This window comes from Rosa rugosa, chromosome 7 (genome assembly GCF_958449725.1).
Source record: "Rosa rugosa chromosome 7, drRosRugo1.1, whole genome shotgun sequence".
Taxonomy (NCBI): domain Eukaryota; kingdom Viridiplantae; phylum Streptophyta; class Magnoliopsida; order Rosales; family Rosaceae; genus Rosa; species Rosa rugosa.
The window spans coordinates 10,405,430-10,426,834 of record NC_084826.1 but is presented as its reverse complement, the minus strand read 5'-3'; the positions used below and the strand labels follow the sequence as shown (position 1 = coordinate 10,426,834).

General features: G+C 39.6%; 2 protein-coding genes across 2 annotated transcripts; one reads left to right on the top strand and one right to left on the bottom strand.

Moving 5' to 3' along the window:
* Nucleotides 1–9,912: 9,912 nt before the first annotated feature.
* Nucleotides 9,913–11,530, bottom strand: LOC133722812 (uncharacterized). Its single transcript, XM_062149677.1, has 2 exons — nt 10,142–11,530; nt 9,913–10,023 (listed from the first exon to the last, which is right to left on the bottom strand). The coding sequence occupies exons 1-2, from the start codon at nt 11,528–11,530 to the stop codon at nt 9,913–9,915; spliced, it is 1,500 nt and encodes a 499-aa protein (XP_062005661.1).
* Nucleotides 11,531–13,678: 2,148 nt separating this feature from the next.
* On the top strand, nt 13,679–14,032 carry LOC133722811 (L10-interacting MYB domain-containing protein-like). The gene has a single exon (XM_062149676.1). It carries the CDS (start codon nt 13,679–13,681, stop codon nt 14,030–14,032), a length of 354 nt encoding a protein of 117 aa, XP_062005660.1.
* The last annotated feature ends 7,373 nt before the right edge of the window (nt 14,033–21,405 follow it).

The following is a 21,405-nucleotide window of genomic DNA, read 5'->3' as shown; positions in this document are numbered from 1 at the left end:
CCGGAAGCGGGGAAGCTTGCTAGCAGTCTCACTGACGAACTTGCATCCCTTTGGGACAAAGAGGAAAAATATTGGGCTCAGAGATCAAGAATTAAGTGGCTGAAGACAGGGGATTCCAACTCAAGATTTTTCCACCTCACCACCATCCATCGTAGGCAAAGGAATAAGGTGTTAAAGTTAAAGAATAGTGAAAGCACATGGCTGGAGAAGGAAGAGAATATTAGAGAGGAGTTTGAGGGGTATTTCCAGAATTTATTTACAGGGAGTGGGCCTAGAGATTGGACTGAAGCTCTTGATGCAATAAGACCAATCATTTCAGAGGATACAAACAACAATCTCTCCCAGCCAATATCAATTGAAGAAATCAAGGATGCAACCTTTCAGATGGGAGCTCATAAATCCCCAGGCCCAGACGGTTTTCACGGCGTTTTCTACCAAAAATTTTGGAAGAATGTGAACGAGATTGTTAAAAGGGCAGCGAAAGAATTTGTCAGAACGGGTGAAATACTTGAAGACCTGAATCGCACAAACATTGTACTGATCCCAAAGGTTCCAAACCCGGAATCGGTTAGTCAATTTCGCCCTATCTCTTTGTGCAATTATTCCTACAAGATACTGTCCAAGATTTTGGCAAACCGCCTCAAATTTATTCTCCCGGATATCATATCACCAGTTCAAGGAGCTTTTGTACCAGGCCGTCAGATCCAAGATAACATCCTAGTTGCCCATGAAGCCTATCACTACTTAAAGTTGAGAAAGAGTGGTGAACTCCATGAGCTAGCACTCAAGCTTGACATGAGCAAAGCTTATGATAGGGTTGAGTGGGACTTTCTTGAGGCTATTCTACTGAAATTGGGTTTTGGAAGAAGTTGGGTATCTTTGATTATGGGTTGTGTCAGATCAGTCACCTTTGCGGTAACAATCAATGGAAAGACTGGAGAGTACTTCAAACCCTCAAGAGGATTAAGACAAGGAGACCCCATATCTCCTTATCTTTTCCTTTTCACCACGGAGGTCTTCTCGTCTCTCCTTCAAAAAGCTGGTGATCAGGGTACTATTCAGGGTATCTACCTAAGCAGATTCACCCCCCCCCCCTTACCCATCTCTTTTTTGCAGATGATTCACTATTTTTTATAAGGGCCACAAATGAAGACTGTGAGGAGTTAATGAGGATCATAAACCTCTATTGTGAGGCATCGGGTCAGCGGGTCAACTTAGAAAAGTCTAGTCTTTATTGTACACCAAACACTCCTGAAAATCTTATTGAAAGTTTGAGAGAGATCCTTCAGGTGCCCTTGACTATTAACCCAGGGAATTATCTTGGACTCCCAACAGTGTGGGGTCGGTCAAAGAAAGCTTCTTTGTCTTTCATCAAGGATAGGCTCATGGACAAGTTGCAAGGTTGGAAAATGGGGACTTTATCTTCCGCCGGAAGAGAGGTCTTGATTAAATCAGTGGCATTGGCAGTGCCCAACTATCCAATGCACTGTTTCAAGTTCCCTACTACTTTATGTAAAGAAATTGATGCAGTCATAGCAAAATTCTGGTGGGGTCAAAAGAAGGAGGAAAGCAAAATTCATTGGAAAAGCTGGGAATACTTGGGGCTGCCAAAATTAAATGGAGGAATGGGTTTCAGAAACCTAGGAGATTTCAACACTGCACTCCTAGCCAAGCAGATCTGGAGATTATATACTGAACCTCACGCTTTTTGGGCAAAGATGATCAAAGGCATATACTATCCCCATTCAGATGTTCTACAAGCAGGGAAAGGTTCTAGAGCTTCTTGGGCCTGGAGCAGCTTACTTGAAGGAAAAGCCCTTATTGAAGAAGGGGCTAGATGGATGGTTGGCAATGGTTGCTCCATTGACATTTGGAAGGACAAATGGATCTTGAACTCTGAGTTGGGTTATATCCGTCCCATTATGCCCATCTCTCCTTCTGTGCCTACCAAAGTGTCTAACTTGATTGATTGGGATTCTTCTACATGGAATCTACAACCAATTCTTGGCCTAATTACAGAGAGTGACATGCAAGAGATCGAGATGCAGATGTTCAGTGACACCCTGGTAGAAGACAAATTAATTTGGCCCGCAACAAAGAATGGCTCCTACACTGTAAAATCAGGGTATAATCTCTTCCACTCTCTAAAGTTCAAGCCCACAGGATATATGAGCCACTCCTCTCACAGAGTAAACCAGGTTGTCTGGACTACTATTTGGTCTATCCAAACCCTCCCCAAGATCAAGCATTTTCTGTGGCAAGCTGTCAACAATGCTATCTCTACTTACTACAATCTTTTCAAGAGAAAGATTGTTGCTTCCCCTATTTGTCCAAAATGTGGCCTAGCTCCGGAAACAATTGAACACATCATCCTACTATGCCCTATTGCTATATGCACTTGGTTTGCTTGTTCATTAAATTACAAACACTACTAGAAAAACCACATTTTAGGACACCCTATAAGGACAGAGTTTTATCGAGGTGTCCTAATAACCCTAAGAGGACGAGCTAAAGAAAGCAGGCGCAAGTCCCGCACTTTTTTTCGCCAAAAGTTGAAAATTTCCCACACATATTTTGACTGCCCTCTCATTCTCTCTTATCCGCGTCTCTTCCTCATCGAATAAACCACACCAAATTGGAGCTCATATTTTTCACTCTCTCTCATCTGTTTCTCACTTTGCCAGATCTGTGTGCTTTGGTTGATGATTAGAAAGTCCCTATTTCTCTCAAACCCTTGTTTTCACCAGATCTGTGTGAAAGCAGAAGCAGAAAACCACTAGGCTCTCCGACCTCCGAACCTCCAGAACCCACATCAACAACCTCCTTAAGCTCCTCTCCTACGTCACACCGACCTCGCCGTCGCCGCCTCAGTACGTCGTCGAATCTCTCCTCTCCATCCAAGCCTTCTTCACTCCCGTCTTGCCTGACCTCCCTTGGTTGATGTAGTTTCTGGGCAGTGGGTTTCTTAGCTGTTGCAGTAAAGTGGACAAAGAAAAACCAACAGCAGGCGCTCGAGTTGTTTTGGATATGACTATCTGACTATCATGAGGGCTCTTCCAAGAGAGGTAATTACGATTCTATTATTAATGATGTGAATTGATATTGTGTATGTCTGTCCTTTTCTGAAAATGTCATACTCATTTAAACTGTGTATTAAGCTTGCGTTCCTTTATGCTAATGCAATCTATAACATTTCAGGTTTGGTGGGTAGATGGTGATAGACTGTCCCTTGTTCCAGCCTCAGAACAAAGAAAGCTTTTCAGTGGGGATTGCTACATTCTGCAATATACATATCTTGGCAACGAAAGGGATGAGAATCTATTTTATGCATGGCTTGGTGGTGGGAGTGTAATGGTGAGTTGGTAACCATGGCTGTTATGATTGGTATTGATAGGTTGTTGTAGCTTTGTGAGATTTATTCATAGTTCTAGTCATGACATCCTGGAGGGAAAAGAAGAAAATAAAAGACCATATAAATTACTACTTTACCTGGGAAAAGCTGTTTAAGTTCCGAGTTACTATGTATCTGAAGCAACTACCCAGCTTCTGGTAGCCTTTAGTGAACTTCAATCTTCTTCTTTAATTGTTATTTGTTTTGCATGCAGGAAGATAGAACAGATACTATCTCTCATATGAATGCCATAGTTGAGTCAAGCAGGGGAATCCTGTTGTGGTAAGTTCTGTTAAGATAGCTTGTTTAATACACAGTTTCCATGTTCATATAGTTGATTGAATTCTTCATTTAACTGCATCACTCATGCCAATTAGATTTCCCTGACTTATGTTTTCAGGCTCAAATTATGGAGAACAAGGAGCCATCTTAATTTTTTTCAATTTTACAGACATTAATTGTTTTTAAGGTTTACACCTCTCTATTTTTTTATATTTCTTTTCCTAATGCAATGTTGGTTTTGTTTCAGATTAATCTTATGTTGATAGTGTCTCATCTTCTGAAATTTTTTTGCTTTTCTTGTAGGGAGGCAGGAGTCAACGATACAAGAAGTTTGTGGTAGAAAAGGGTATTGCAGATGAAACTTATGATGACAGCAAGACAGCTCGTTTTCGTGTTCAAGGGACAAGTCCTAATAACATGCAGGCCATATAAGTTGATACAGTAAGCCTTAAATCTCTCTTGAGAGTTTATCTTATAATGAAAATTTCTGTAATTCCATTTTGTTTTAGCTTTTTACTTATGTACAATAGCTTCTAGTCAATGAAAGTGTGTCTCTTGACTTCTGATCCTCCAGTATTTGAATTACATATGCCTGTATGATTTGAGTATAAAGTGGTACTGTTTCAGGATTCAGGCTCTTTGAACTCTTCCTATTGTTACATCCTATAAACTGGTACATCTGTTATCACTTGGATTGGGAATCTCTCCTCGAGCAGAGATCATGATCTTCTTGACAGAATGCTGGAGCTAATAAATGTGACTATTTGTCAAATTAGGGTTCTTGCTAATTGTGTAGTAATTCAATTATGAATTTTGAACTATTATTGCTACTTAATTGTGGTTTTTTTTTTTCAAAAAAAATTTAATAACTACCGGCAATGTGCAGATCTACTAGTAGTATTACCAGGATGAGTTTTGAATTTTGAAGCCGTCAAGAGGAATGATGCCACTGGGCAGCCTGCTACTGTGACTGCTGGAGGGTAAGTAAATAGCTTTATGTGGAGAGTGTAGATCTGGTCTCTAAACAAACAACTTCATAGTATAATATGGATATATTATCTACAATGAGATGAATTTCATATTTTCTTAGGTAATCTTAATCAACTTTGTAGTTCCAGCATAACAATGGCTTTGGATGTATAAGGATTGCCGTATTCTTGAAGGATAAGTAACTGATTGGATTTTCGATACAGCTAAATAAGTTGATTTGGAAGACTTTCATCAATTAACAGTATAATCTTTACCTGTTTGTGCTTTTGATATGACCCAAAGCAGGATTTATACTTGTTTATCCTGGCAAGGAGATAAGCTGATGGTTATTGAAATTTGTAGTTTAGTTAGGAAAATTTGGATTTGTTGACAGATGTGTTTGGAGTGGTAGGGACTTTTCTTGGAGTTGTTCTCTTTCAGTTTGCGACTTGTCCTTTGTATGGGTTATTTGGCTGGAAAGAAATAGTTCTATATTTAATCACATGCTAGCTAATTTGGATCTTCTTTCACACAAGATTGTATTTGGCTTATTTGTACATATTATGTACAACAAAGCAATGGGGTGTCATATGGCTATGGCGAGATTAGTAACGTAGAATTTTTAAGAAACAGAATAAATGGAGAAAACACAGTGGGTTAATAGCTGCTGTAGTTTGAGAAAACCTGGGGAAACAAAGAAGAAAGGGAGGAGAAGAGAGACAAAATGATAATACCAAGGCAATAAGTCTTCAGCAAAACTCAAAATTTCTTTCATTCTGTCTTGACATTACATAGTTTTGCTACAGAATCAATATTTGATAGTCTAGAATTGTAAATCTGATAGTAATTGCTTGGAAATCGTTGTTGAACTGTGCTCTGCGCCTATGTATATGTAGTTTTTGATCCTCAGTGTAGTTTCTGATCTCAAACTATCTAACCCACCTCTGCATCTATATAGTTTCTGAACATATATATGTTGAATTGTTTTCCTTTTTTTTGGTGTTCTGAGGTTTCTTACTGCCAAATTTGAGTTGCTGGTTTTTGTCAAATTTTTTGTATTTACTGCATTGTAAATGTTTGAACTGCTTTACAGTGCTAGCACTTAGAGGAAAGGACTACGGCAAGTCAAAGATGAGTTATCTGGGCCATGATTTCAGGTTATTCTTATTCTTACTATCTAGTAATCATTTAAGTAAGTTTTAATGGATTAATTTTCGTAGTTTTAGATTTTGAACATTTGGGCCTCTGGTCTGTAAAAGTTTATCTTCTGGGGATCCTTCTCAGTTGTTGCTGCATTATCATCCAATGTTGTAATGTGCAGATTTCACTATCTTCATGGCGTGCAAGTGAAAACATAAATGTGGTATTGCTCATATTTGCATAAGAGGTTAGTATAGTATACTATGTTACCATAAACATTGCATAAACATATATGATGGAGTGCACAGAATGCAAGTTTGTTATAAACAGATATAGAGATTCTAAATGGATCACCTGCGGTTGGATTGTTTCAATCACTGCTAATAAGAAGGATTAAGTCACTCTTTCTCTTTGCAGTCTGGAAAGCGTGGGTCTGAAGAACATGAAGATGTGTTTTCTTTTCTGGTTGAGACAATGGAGGCAGTTGTAAAATCCTGGCACGAAACTTCAAAAGTGGAGGCTAGAGTTTACTTTCTCCTTGATAACGAAAAAACAGATACTGAAAAATATGCTCCAGTTGTGAATATTGATAAGGTATTGAGTGTTAGGATGTCATTGCAAATATATCCTTTTGCTTGTTAACCATACTAACACGTGAAAACTTCTTACCTAATCAATGCTTGCCTGTTGTTTCAGGCCTTTGAATCACCCGATACGCACAGAAATTGTTTTCCTTTTCTTAGGCAGTATGCTGAGGATTCTTTCTCCAGAGCATCTTGCTTGGTGACCCCCAAGAGTATCATGTCTTACCCACAGGTATTTTTTACCTTCACTTGTGTGTGTGTGTGTTTTTTTTTTTTTTAAATACCTTCACTTGTGTTTTACAATGGCGTAAATTCAATCATCTGAGGTGAAAAAAAAATCATGTGTGACATGATAAAACTTTGGATAGATGATAGCATTCAAAACTTTCCTAAAATGCACCTGTCTCTGTTTCATTTGTAATTTACCAACTTGTATGCTTGCAACGGCCCAGAATAATGTAGCTCACATATGCTTTTGAGGTGTGCCAACAAGTTTCTGTCATGGATTTTTTATCATTATCTGTTTAAGTCGCTTATAGTTAAGAAGTTTATGAACATTTAAGTTTGGTAGCACGTGCCAAAGTCTTCCATGTAGCCTATGTGGACAGTTTATCTCTATGAGGGTTCAAGAATTCAAGTTGTCCTTGTCTGATATAAATGTTGTTGCATTTTCTTTCCTAATATAAATGTTGTACTGGTTTCAGACTACATATGGGCCAATAAGTTGTCTAGCATGGACATAATCAAGAAGTTGATTCTTTTTGTGCAGTTTGTGTATGGTTATTGGTCTATCACAGAATCGCTACCTCTAGCTGTTCTTACAAATTGCTAAATCCAACTAATATTTGTGGGGCCTAATCTATGATCTAAATAGAGGGTGGATAATGACTTAATAATAAATGGAATTTGTAGTTAAAAAAGAGATTTCAGTGATCAATTGCATTTTGCAGGTTTGGAAAGGTCAAGGATCAAGGAAATGGAAACATGGGCAACATGATGGTTTCTTTGTTCAGTTTGAGACACCTTTCTTGCGAAAGTTGTGGTTTATTCCTAGTTCCAATGAATTTGTTTGCATATGATGTATTTTGATTAAGTTAATATTGCATTTGGTGGTGTATTTTGAGGGGTGTACAATTGGAGAAAGCTTCCTTTTATTATTAATTATTATTATTTTTTTTGGGTTTTTGTACAAGTTTTAAGGACACGTTTTGAACGTCCTCTATGACTCTTTTAAGTGTCCTGTTTTAGTTTTAAGGACACATATGAGTGTATTTTTTGTGTCCTCTTATGGTTTTAAGGACTCCATTTTCAGAGCTTTTAGGACACAGTTTGTGTGTCCTGCTATAGAATAGAGGACACCTATTAGAAGATATAAGGATGCAATTTAGCTGTCCTCTTATGGATTTAAGGACACTGCATCTAGAGTTTTAAGGACACACAAACTGTGTCCTCGTATAGAAAAGAGGACACGTTTTCAGTGTCCTTGTTTGAGACTTATAATGACTGCTGGATAGAGGACTCTTTAAAAAAAGAGTCCTTGTATGTATTTAAGGACACAGTTTCAGTGTCCTTAAATGGTGTTTTTCTAGTAGTGAAAATTAATGTCCAAGAGATTACCTCAGTTGATAGATGGATTGAACAAATTCTCAAGCTAGCAGTCCCACATAAGGAGCTTCAAAAAAGTTGCCTTACCACCATTTCCTTCATCTTCTGGGAGCTGTGGAAGAGTAGATGTCAATTTATCTATCAGGCAACCAATACTCATCCAATGATGATTGCATCTCGAGCAGAAAAAGCAGCCCTGGAGTTCCTGAAAGCAAAGAAACATGGTCATCAGCTGGAGCCAGGTATGATTTCTAATTGTACCCCCTCCCTTTCTGTCCCTATTCCTACCTCCCCTTTCCCCACTCACACTCCAAACCATACTCTTTCCTCCCAAAACCCAAACATTGCCAACCTTTCACACTTCTTCTCACGTCTTATGCAACCTATCTCCAATCACAGTGTCACCAACACTCAAAACCAACAAGCCCCTGACCATCCGTGCTCTCTCCCAAACTCATCCCACCTCTCCCAAACAACCCAAACCAATAACCTCACTGCTGATCCCAATTCTGATCTTGCCAATCCACATCAAACCCACTTGCATCTCCACAATCAAAACCCACCACAAATAACCCACAATTCACAAATTCATCCCCATAACATAAACCACAACCCCAATGATCCAAACACCACTTGGACAAAGCCACCATTGGGTGGCATCAAAATCAACTTCGATGCAGCTTGGGATAGAAAATCTAACCTGACTGGTCTCGGTGTTGTTGTGCGAAATGATAATGGAGTTCTTGTGGATGGTGCATCTCATCATTGCCGGTCAAATTCGGCAATTGAAGCTGAAGGAAAAGCTGCCATCCTTGCCCTCTCTCTTGCCCAGAAGTACACTCATCTCCCTATACAGATCGAATCGGACTGCCAAGAGCTAGTAAAAGACATCAACGGTATCGATTCTGGTAGGGATTGGCGAATATCCCCTGTGATTACTCGAATTCGAGCAGCTCCTCCCCCATGCAGGCTATTCTCATGGTCGTGGATTTCCAGAAAAGCAAACTGCGCAGCCCACCATATTGCGTCGCTTAGTGTGAGGAAGACGTGCCCGGATGTCTGGATTGACAGGCCGCCGTCTTCCCTGGTTCATGTTCTCTCACGCGATGGATTACCTTGTCCTCCGCCGGCGTCAATGGCTGGGGGGAGACCGTAGACTACTGCTGGCCTTCGTTCTCTTTTATAGTTGTTGTTGTTTCTTCTGTAGCTTTTCTTGTGTCTTCTTAGTTAGCTTGTCTAGTCGTGCCTTTAGTATGGGCTTTTGACTATGAAAGCTTGATTGTTGTTTGCTGGGCCTTGTATGTTGGGTCTAGTCTGTTCTTTCGCCCTCTGGGCTTTAATGAATGTCTTTTCACGTCCAAAAAAAAAAAAAGTAACATATATCACTCGTGAGTAAGTTGGTTCAAGTTTAAGAAAAAGAACCCACCAAAAGGGCTAATACTAGGATATACACCATGCCAACAATGGACCCAAGGATTATCATGCGCACACACAGACGAAAAGGATTAATGTAGCCCATCTCAGCAACGATTCCTCAGATTAGAATACAGCTAGCAGATGATAGCATTGAATCCACTAGCATTAAGGTAAGACCATTTTAACTGCAGCTGAACGGAGATTGTCAGAAAGGATCTCAGTTCATCCCATGATTGTACATGGTATACTCAATATGGGCCTGAAGAGTGTCTTGGCAATTTCCAACAAAATTTAGGAACTGGCCCAAATATTTTTGGGACATTGGCCCACACCATTTTTAACGGGAAAAAAAAAAACTCCTTAATTAAAATCTTTTCAGATGGTTACATTAGCCCAAATCTTTCCAATTTGTTACACAAAATGAATCTGAATGAATCAAGGATCAGAAACATATTTCAACACCACTCGAGTCCCCATCGCCATTTGTCTGACCCAAGGACTTAGAATTAGCCTGTGTTTTGCCTTCTATGGAGGAGTCACACTCTCAAAGTGCATGCAGTCTCTAATTTGGACCTGTACCATGCTATTAACTCCATCGCTGCCATTGATGATCTCGCAACATTGTCTACGTGGACCCTGCCCATTCAAGTCATAACCTAAGTTAATTTCTGCAGACTTACTTTGTTATGTCACATCGAGAGTGAGAATAGAAACAAGTTGAAATTTAACAAGACATCCATAGATATATGCTTACCTTGTTCCACAAGTCAGGGCTAAACTTGGAAGCTGAAACGTTGAAAAACTCAACAGCCAAGGCAGGGGTGCAATCACAATGCCGGCATTCCCCTTGATTGTTCCACCAGGGCAAGTACCTGTTATATGTAGTCAAGGTCTCATCCCCACCAACGCTCTCAACCCGATCCAATAAATACACCAGCGGACTCTCACAGGGATCCAAGCTCACGGTTCGGGTGTTAAACGTGAAAGGTCCTCCATGCCGACTTCCCCATGTCAGGAACGTTTGAAATGCCGTTTCCAGCTTCTTAGCGGTCACTAACGACGGATATAACATCACAGTGTAACCCCATGACACTGAAACCGACCAATTACGCCTCAGGTCATAGCAAAAACTGTGCTGCAGGGTCCGACCCGGATCCACTTCATACCCGCTAATTAGCCTCTTCAAGGACTCCATCCGGGTTTGGCTCGGAAATATTGGTAGGACGTCGTCCAGGTGGTGAAGTGAGACTAATGGGGCCACCGGGTGTGCCGCTAGTAAACCATACGGAAGCCCTCGTATATCCATTTGGTGAAACCCTAGCTCTTTTGTCAAGGGCACCCCAATCTCACTCAAACAACCCTGGATCTTTGAATCTGAGCCGTAAAACTCATGATATCGATTAATACACCCGTCCAAAATCCTAACCAGCTCAACCGCTAATGGGTAGCTTATAGCAAACCCAGCACCACCGTAGGCCGTAGCGTACGAGTGTTCCATATCTTGTTCCACACTCTCGGAATTAGCGCCAATGTAGTACATCTGATTGTGGTCGTATTTCGCTAACACCGTAACTAAGTTGTCGGTGAAGAACACCGTGTCATCGTCTCCCATAACGAACCATCTTATATTCTCCAACCCTAACTCGAAACTCTCCTTCACGATTCTCGCCATGCGAATCGCAGACCGTGAGCCGTACCAGCAGGTGTAATTGAACCGTGATGTGTCCTTGGAGACTTTGTACTGTGGCAAGGTCTCTGTCCACGTCATGTTAGAGAAGGGTTTATGGTCAAACCAAACGAACCCGCGGGTGATGCTAGGCTTCCACCACAGCTCAATGTAGTGTATGCGTTTATTCCACAAATTCCTGGATCCCCCGATGCCAAAAAGAATGTGGGATATGTTTGTCTTTTCGAAACCATCAACTTTGCGGGGGTTGAAGCAATTGGCGTCTATTTTGTGGTTTAGAGAATTGAAAGAAAGGGATTGATTAGAGAAAGCAGAGTAGAAAACGAGTGAAATTGAAGCGATGGAGCAACAAAGAGCTAGACTGATCATAGAGAGACCATTTGTGGGGAAAACTAAAAAGTTCCGGTATTTGAAGTGATTTTGAATGGTTTCTGATCTTGCTTTTGTAGAAGACATCGATCTCTCTTAATTTTCTGCCGCAGTTAGAAAATAAAAATGATAAGCAGGAGGAGGATTTGGAAGCGTTGAGGGATAACCAAGTACATGCAGCTACTCTAATATAGTTGCAAAAACACAGTTGCAGTCAATCCGCAAATACAATAATTTAAATGAGATATTTAAAGTACCAAACAATATTAGGTAAGTAATCTACTTCAAAAGAAAAAGAAGTTAATATAAATTGACCAAAATAACGTCTTAGGCTCTTTCTCTCTTAGCTATTATCCTATGAACCTTTGACTAGTTGATTAACTTGGTAATTGACGAAAATAAATAAATCTTGGAGTTGAAACAATTACGGAAGAAGTTTGCTGCCCATCCGATAACGCCCACCTTCTTATTTAATGATATGTGCCTTCTATTTTAACCTTTTTTTTTTTTTTGAGTTCAAATAAATTCCATTGATAGAACGGCCAGAACGGCACATACAAACGGTCCATAAAGACACCCGGTACCATTCACTGTTACAAATCTTGCTCAAGTAAACCAGAGCTTGCCCAAACTAAACTTGAAACTAGGCTTACAAAAAATACTTTTGAATTGAGCCTCCTTTTGCCAATGCACGCAATTGTGGTGCGCCAGGAGGTTCAACTATTTAGTGCAAAAACATAGCAGAGTTTAGTGTGCAAGCTAACATCCAACTTACAAATTGCTTAGCTTCCTAATACAAGGAATTATTGTAATTTAGTCAAAAACTAAAGAACATAGAATTGGGTCTAGGGCAACAGCCCAGCCCAAATTGCCAGCCCACTAGGGCTCCGTTTGGTATTGTGGTTTGGGATTAATTTCTACTTATTTTTAACATTTTGGGCTTTAAGCCCGTTTGGTAAACTTTTCAAACCTGAGTTTTTTGCTAAAATTGCGGCACAAAACCTCAAATATTAAAAGCAGGTCGCGACTTGCTTATTCTTACCGGCGTTGAAGGAACGCTTATGAAGACGCGCTAACTTAAATGAATTATTCTGAAATCCTAAAACACCCTCGTTGAAACTCATGATTGACAGCACCAAACTCCTCAAATCTACGCGCGCTTGCTCTGGTTTCTCTTCAAATCTGCCCGCGCTTGCTCTGTTTTCTCCTCAAATTTGGGCGCGCTAGCTTCTTTCAATTCTAGGGTTTGTCTCTTATATAAATTCTGCAGAGTTTTTGTTCCTTCTGTAGTTCTTCTCAAGCTTCCTTCTGGCGTTATTCTCAAGCACGTTTCATTAAGGTTCTCTCTCTCTGTCGCTATCTCTCTGTTCCTATCTAATGCCTTAGATGAATTTAGATGCATTAACTTGTTTGTGAATTGATATATTTATTTATATATTGAAGGGGCAAAAGGTTGATTGCAGGTGCCAATTTGAAGAGGTGATTTCTATGCAAATAGGTAAGTAGTATTCTCTGAGTACTCACACTAAATCAAAGTTTTATTGATATCAAACCTCCAGCACTCTTTTTTTTTTTTTTTTTTTTCTGGGTTCGTATTGTTTGTTTTGGTGTTTTGGGTTCGTATTGTTTCTGTGCCTTTGTCATGTTTTACGGCCTTGTTAAAGGCATTGATGAATTTATTGGAGGCATACATGTATTTAGGCAGCATGATATAAAACAATAGAATGTGTTCAGTAGAAGAGTTGGTACTATTTTATAAACATTCAATTAGGAATTCTAGAATGGTGGCTCCCTTTGTGAGGATTCTTTTGTTTTGTTTGGACATTCATTGATTATCAACGTTTGTGCTTTGATGTAATAGTTTTAGACTTGCTGCTATTTATAGTTGTGTTGTAATTTCTGAAATTTTAGTTACAACTAAATGCAATTGTGTTGTGCTCGATGAATGTGACTCAACATGATTGCTTATAATTAAGTAAATACTATAATTGGGAGGTTATAAATCATGTTCTTATTTACTTTATGCTCATGCTTCCTAATATATGCTATTGCTGTTATCACCATAACAACATTATTGATGTTTTACAGTAGCTTTTCACATGGGCGTTGGTTTTGTTTTTTAATCTGTTGGCTACAGTTCTAAGCATTTATATATATTTATAGAGCTTTGTATATCGGTGTATGTAATTTGAAAATAGTATATCGGTGTATAAACTTTGTTCTTCTTTAGTAAAGATGGGAAGGAAGAAGATTACTAGTGATAATAGCACAGAGACCATCAACCTTGAAAATGGGCAAACTGGAACTAAATCTACTAGCTGGAATTCTCAAACAGTAGCTATATTTTGTGACTTATGTATCAAGGAAGTTGGAAAAGGACAAAGGCCTGGTACTCACTTTAATAAAGAAGGATGGGCTAGTTTGGTTGCAAACTTTCATGCAGAGACAGGAAATAATTATGACAAATCACAATTGAAGAACAAGTGGGATTTACTGAAAAAAGAATGGAAAATATGGAAAGATCTAATCGGAAAGGATACTGGCCTTGGTTGGAATCCCACTAAAAATACTGTCGATGCATCCGAATAATAGTGGAGAAATAAAATACAGGCATGCAGCAAGAAGTTTAAGAGCACTAAAAGTGTCTACTTTTTTATGTTATTTATTTTTATATTGATAGTATTATGTCTCCATACTAACTATTACCTTTATGAAATATAGATAAATCCGTAATATAAAAATTGCGTGTTCTCCATACTAACTATTACCTTTATGCAAAATCGTCTTTTATGTTCTTCTTCCTCTGACTCTCTCTCAGCACCGATGGGCAGCTTCGAAGAACCCAGCAAGCCCATCTCCCTTTACGACTTGTTGTCCCCCTTCACTCATCTCCAAACCCGATGGCCCCCCTCCCCGCTTTCATCCCCTACTCCGATCAACCCGACTTCGACCCGACCCAGTACCTCCGCTCGGTCCTCAGCCTCAACAACAAGCGCGTTCACGCCCTCCGCAAGAAGCAGAATAGCATCATTCCATATGAATATCTCTCGCCCAAGGCAAAGTCCTCACTGATCTTGGACCCGATTTTGAGTCCCACTGAATACTTCGATTGTAAAAGTCCGTTGGGGTTTCGCGTGAGTTGAGCAAATAGAGAAAGGTTTCATGTGGAAGATCCAGCCAGGGATGTCGTGGGTAAGGTTGCGTAGCAAAGTAAGGTTGCGAAGTCAAGGTGCCGACGAAGGAGGCGGTGAACACTCGATCCATTTATGGTGTCTCTTCTTCACCCTTGTTTGGATGTCTCTAAACAACCATCTAAGCTATCCTTTTCCCCTGATGGGCAACTCCCTCTATTTGATTCAGATTTTCATAGACTGATTTTGTGCAATTGTATGAGAAGCAGCCAAGGCCGCCTTCGCAGCAGCCAAAGCCACTACACAACTGCAAAAGGCACCTCGCCACACCCAAACTAGTCTTGGCAAAGTTGCCAAGTGGCATGGTTCTGTCTGTTGCAGGGAACGCAGTTTTTTTACCAGTTTGAGAGTAATTGGGTTCCTTTTAGGATTAGAATGATCAGGGGAAGGATTCGTATTTTAACAATATCGTTAGTTAGGAGAATTAAAATTCAATGGAAGAATTTGAACTTAAAGAGATTTGTATTACTTGATACAAATGACCATTGAATATGAACTTTTAAATGACTATCTAGTATGAAACATATGAAGTTGATGTATTCTATTTGACATAGTTGTTTACACTTTACACTCAATTTTGAGGGATAACTGTAAGTTTGCGAATATCTAGATTAGACTACTTGGGAATGTTTGTTTTAATATCATCGGCTTACTCCATGTGTCTCGTTAAACAAGTTATGCAGCAAGGAGTCACTTTCAAGTTTTTGACTTCCTAATTAACTGGGGGCACAAATACAAAGGGACCCTCTTTTAAACATAAACATCATTAGTGAAAAACGGACAGAAAAAAAGAAGTAGAAAACTGAAAATCACATAAGAGAATGAAGAGATTGTCGCAGAACACAACCAGACAAAGTTAACTCAGTCTGTTTCTTTCTTTCTGTGTTTGTTTTGAGTCATTGAGTGTGTAGATTTAGTTTCAAGAAATTCAATCTATAGAGGAGATTCGTCTCCATTTGGGAAGGCTTGGTTTTGTTTTGTTTCGTGTACTCTGTTTTGGCTAAAACGGAATGATATGGTTTTGCCTGAAATAGTTTAGTTAGAGGTATGGTCATTGTTGTTAATGTGCTTGTCGTGTGTTCACTGAGTTGATTGAATTTTTGGTTATTAGATTCATTACTGAAAACAAGGGCAGGCCTTACTTTGAAGAATTTGAAGAATCCCGTTATGCATTTCTTTGTGCCTTCATACAGAAGAATTCTATAGTGACACCAGAGTGGGCCCTGGAGTTTTGGCTCGCTCTGTTAAATCTACATGATGCAACAACCAACACATCAAACACAAGATCATATCATACAACACATATACAATATCAATTAGACCAGCTGCACAACATCCACACAGAAACTGCAGAATAGCTTTCCTAGTGGAACTAGGACTCCACCTGGATCATTGACACTCTGGATCCCTGCAGAAACAACTTGACCAAGGTTAGACATCTTGAGCAACTGGAAAAGGGATGAATAGCAGTAGCAGAATTCGAGAAGAAAGTCTTCTGTATGTCAGCACCAAAAAGCTTCAGAATGGGGCTGAACAATATGCAAAGACTGGTGGTGAATACAGGGACTTTGCTCCCTATTTATATTGGCCAATAAACCCGAGCTGGACTCATCCCATAAGGAGTTCTGTCACGCCCCGAATTTTGAATAACAAATTCAAATCCGAAACATGAATTAATACAACTCACATAAATACAACCTGAATTTTTTCTCAAAACAACCACACCTCACATCGCTCGATATTACATAAACCAAATCTCAAATTTGTTTATTACAGCACACTCTCACCAAATTATATTGTAAGGCTCAAATGAGCATAACTCACCTCACAATTACAATTGCTGTAAACTAAAACAAATTCTCTAACCCGCACGATCACCGTCCTGATTCTCCTGACCTGTAGGATTACCCGCTACACAATTTGAATAGTGTACCGGGATTGCAACAACACAAACCCGGTAAGCTTTTGACAGCCCGTATGAGTAAACAAGGAATTGCACGACTTTAAAGAACAATTCAATTTAAGTGATTCTTAGTATAAAAATTGAAGTGCACAACGTCACTTCAAACATCAATCAACTCACATCTCACCATGACCATCCAAACAACTAAACTTTCCCTTTCCAATATATACTCAAGGGTATATGATAGTTATAAAAACCCTTCCACGCAACATGTCATACTCAAAGACACATAAAAACTTGAGGTTATCCCTCAAACAGTATGATGGCAGACAGACTAGAGCTCTAACTGAATCGTAACCTGTCACCTTGGCCAAGGTTCAATCTTACGATAATACGTGTCATAATCATCGACACACGATGAAGACACCTGCCACTATCATCGACGCACGATGAAAACACTTGCCACAATCATCGACACACGATGAAAATACTTGGCACTTTCATCGACACACGATGAGAACACTTGCCACAATCATCGACACACGATGAAAATACTGGGCACTTTCATCGACACACGATGAGAACACTTGCCACAATCATCGACACACGATGAGAATACTTGACACCATCATCGACACACGATGAGAACACTTGACACTAACATATAATTCGTCTACACATTTCAACTATCGCACTTTACTCAACTACTCTTTATCACGAACAACTCAATACATCACACAATGTCATAACTTTCAATATATATTTCACGTAAATATATATATATATATACGTAATCACCTACACAAGAGTGACTACTAATACCATCTATAGTTCACATGCAATAAAAACAAGAAATTCATTTTTATACTTAAATTCATTTTCCTTACCTGTGAGTAGTAGCCTTATGAACCGTAGTCGATCAAGTTCATATTATTTCAAAACAAATCTTTATTTTCTTAAAACAATTTTCCACACCTTTATAATTCAATATAAATCACTAAATTTCGGTTCATGAAGGAACCATGTGCGATTTTACTCACCTCTAATCCAGCTGCATCTTCTTAACAGCTCAACAACAATTTCACAAATTGTCCGCCAAATCGATCCGTCAATCACCTAATCCAACACGATCTTAACTTAGCAATTTATTCAAAAACCATACAAATACAACAATCCAACGGTCGGATTCTAAATTAATGATGATCCAACGGTCGGATCCTCACGGATCGCCCTCAGGATCATCCTCCAAAATTATCACGAAGATCCAACGGTTGGATCTTCCTGAATCGTCCTTACAAACATCTCCACAAATTTATACGAAAATCCGACGGACGGATTCTCACGAATCGCCTCGCTAATCACTGTTTTGCATTTATACGAAGATCCAACGGTCGGATCTTCTCCCATGACCACACAAAGTCACTGGGACAGTCATAAGATCATCATATCAAAACTACAAGTCCATCTGACGGTCCTAACTTCACAGATCACAAATCTAACGATCGAAATCGATCGAAACTTAAAAATTCATAACTTAATCATACGATATCCAAAAATTGCGTATAATATATCGAAATGATCGTATTGAAATATAGAATCTAAAAATGCACAGAAACTATATTTTTGACCCCCGGAGGTGGCCGGAAAAGGGACGCCGGAGTTAGGGCAGAGCCGCCGCCGACCACCGCCAATGGTGTCGGGGCCGGGCTGCTCCTCTTCCTCTCATCATGCTTAACAACTTTCATAACTATCATGTAAGCTGAAAATGACCGGAAGTGGTTGAAATTACCTAAAACAGTCGAGGTGGCCGGAAAATTTCCAGAATCCGGCGAAATTTGCAGAATCTGGCAAGGCTTGATTTCGACGTCAAAACTTCAATTTCAGGCTTCGATCCCTTCTAGAGAGTTGTTAAGAACATCAAGGAGAACTCACTGGTTCAAGAATCAATCAAAACGATGCACTACAGCTCGAGATATACCGATCGAAAGATTTTCGTTTCGGATTGAAAACTTACCGAGCTCCGACGAACGTGAAACCGGTCACTCTAGGTGCAATCCTCCTAGTATGATGATCAGCAGGTTGAGGGGAGTTCATGGAGCCAAGGATCGGAAGTTTTGGTGGCCGGAGCTAGGAGAAAACCGGCGTTGACCAAAATCGAGCTTAAATCGAAACCGGGCCGCCGCCGCCGCTAGGGGCCGTGCCGCCGTGCAAGGCTGCCACAGACAGGTGCGCAAGGACCATACGAAGCCAATGGAAGAAGTTTGGTGAGGATCGGTGGCCGGAGGAGGAAGATATGGCCAAACGAAAATCGGAGGCGATTTCCGGCGGGGACGAGGGCTGCAGCAGCTTTTTTTCTATTTTTGTAAATTCTGAAACTATTTTCGGAAATTTCCGAAAATGGAAGCTTTATACTAAATTGGAAACTTTTTCAAAAAATCATAACTAATTCATACGAACTCCGATTTTTGCGTTCCACATATGCCCGCGATCGTATCGACGAGCTCTACAACTTTCATGAAGGAAGTTTTCCCAAATTTTGAACGTATAAAAAGTCAACTTTCGCGAGCCCCTAAATAACGTTCGTTTTCGAAAATTAATCGTTCGAACTAATTCCACAACTTCTCCAAGCCTCGTACTCGCTCCCACTATCGTGAAATCAATTCTAAAAATCCACGGAATTTAATTTAGATTTTTCGGGGTATTACAATCCACCCTCCTTAAAGAAATTTCATCCCGAAATTTAAACGTAAGTCAATTCCTCTTGACTAAGGTTGACCTAACCATCGAATCTCCATCATTCCCAAAGTTGTAGTAATCTACAAAGCCACAGTCCTTTGTATAAAATACATTCCTATGGCCACTAAATCCTTTCATCACAATGTAAACTCACAAAACAACTGCTCAACATCACTCCACATCAATTACACAAAATCATCACATGGATCATCACATAGATCATCACTTAGATCTTCACTTAGATCATCACTCTGTACTGGCATACAAGCACAGTAAACACTCCCACAAAGTGTTTCGCTACTCAATTAGCATCACGGTAAATCTCTATAGTAAAACTCAAGCATGCACCATTCTTCACAACAATAGAGATGCATCACTCAAAACAAATCATCCCCAAAAGTACGCCAATAAAATATGTCACCCAGTGACGATGACTTGGGCTTGCTCAATCCTTGGGCTAAGCATTAGGGCTGGCCAATTGGGCCGAAGAAACCGAACCATTCACATTTCGAACCGGCCCGAACCAATTTGGGTTTAACATTTGGGCCTACCATTCGGGCCGAACAATTGGGCTCACCATTTGGGCCTACCAATCGGCCCACCGACTTCCAGCTCGGCTACGGTATGAAATTGTACATACCGTAGGTATACCGTATATATGTATGCATACCGTACAGACCGTATACACGTATGCATATCGTACAACTGTATATATGTATGCATACCGTACAGACCATATATACGTATGTATACCGTACATACCGTATATACGTCCGTATATCAAGCATATACGAGATCCAAAAATATTTGTAAGAGGTAAGGTTCGAACTCCCGACCTCGAACACGAAGGTTTTGCTCCCAACCACTGAAGCAAGAGCTGCCTTCATTAATATATGCTCACGTGTTATATTTATTATGTCATAAGCGACATAAATAAAATAACGGGGGAGGCAAGGTTCGAAACCTCAACCTGCTGCACGAAACCTTTGTCCCCAACCACTGGAGCACAAGCTGTGCTTAATATAATGTGTACAAATGTTATACTTATTATGTCATACATATATACGGTATACCTACGGTATGTACAATTTCATGTTTATCTTGATAGGAGACTTAGAGTTTATCACAAACACTTAATGTAATTCAGGTTGATTACAAATGAGTTCCCTACTTCTACTAGGAGATATACACCCACATAGATGACTGGAATTAGAGTTGTAGTTATGTACTTCTTGTTATTTCCATAGGATTAAATCAATTGGTTTTATCTTAATGTAAATCAGATGATGTTAAGTCCACATATTCTAACACGCTCATGTCCACACATTGGATATTTGAACTGGATCAGTTTTCAGTAATGCTGGTACTGGTAATCTTAAAATGATAGCATGCCTTTGTGCATGTTGTGTGAATAATTGAATCTTTAAAGAAGGGTGAATGAAGTAACCTAAAAATTGAGTAGATGAAACCTTTCTATCTGCGATATGCTCTCTCTCAATGTTCTTCGATTTAGTGTACTTTTGTCTAGTACAACGCTCTTCAGAGTCAATAGTTTGTTTACATTATTCACCGCCGTATTTTTATTAAAAGGGAAACTAGAGATTTTACCCAATAAGTGAAATGAAGATTGACAGTTGCATTAGTTAAAGTTGAATTCAATTGGCTTATCTCCAAGACCGAATCAGACGTCCATATTTCATCTTGGTTGGTTGATAAAAATGGACTTCAATCTATTATGCACGGAAACGCGGGCATTTTTGCGTTTCCCGTTTCGGAACCGGAAACGGGTCGGAAACGCGTATCCGAATTTGGAAACGGTTTGGAAACATCCGTATCCAATGTGGAAACGCCAGAATGTAAATAAATAGGAAACGTGGGGGTAATATTGACTTTTTACTTGCAAAAATTGAAAAAAAAAAAAAAAAAACAACAACAACAACAGACCTAGATCGAGAGAGAGGTCGCGTCTCTCAGACAATTGCAGTTCGGTCGTTCCTCTTCTGCTCGGAGGAGACCCAGACCCAGTTCGGTCAGGAACGACCATTTGGATTGATAATGTTTGATTGTCATAAACTAGTACTTTGTTTATGTTTCATATTTTTTTTCTTCTAATTTTATATATATATATATAT

What these genes read in the sequence shown, in the direction of transcription:
- LOC133722812 (XM_062149677.1), bottom strand. Translation starts at nt 11,530, where the DNA reads ATGTCTTCTACAAAAGCAAGATCAGAAACCATTCAAAATCACTTCAAA. An exon ending in GCCCTGACTTGTGGAACAAG is followed by an intron (nt 10,024 to 10,141) that starts GTAAGCATATAT and finishes TTGAATGGGCAG; the next exon opens with GGTCCACGTAGACAATGTTG.
- LOC133722811 (XM_062149676.1), top strand. Translation starts at nt 13,679, where the DNA reads ATGGGAAGGAAGAAGATTACTAGTGATAATAGCACAGAGACCATCAAC.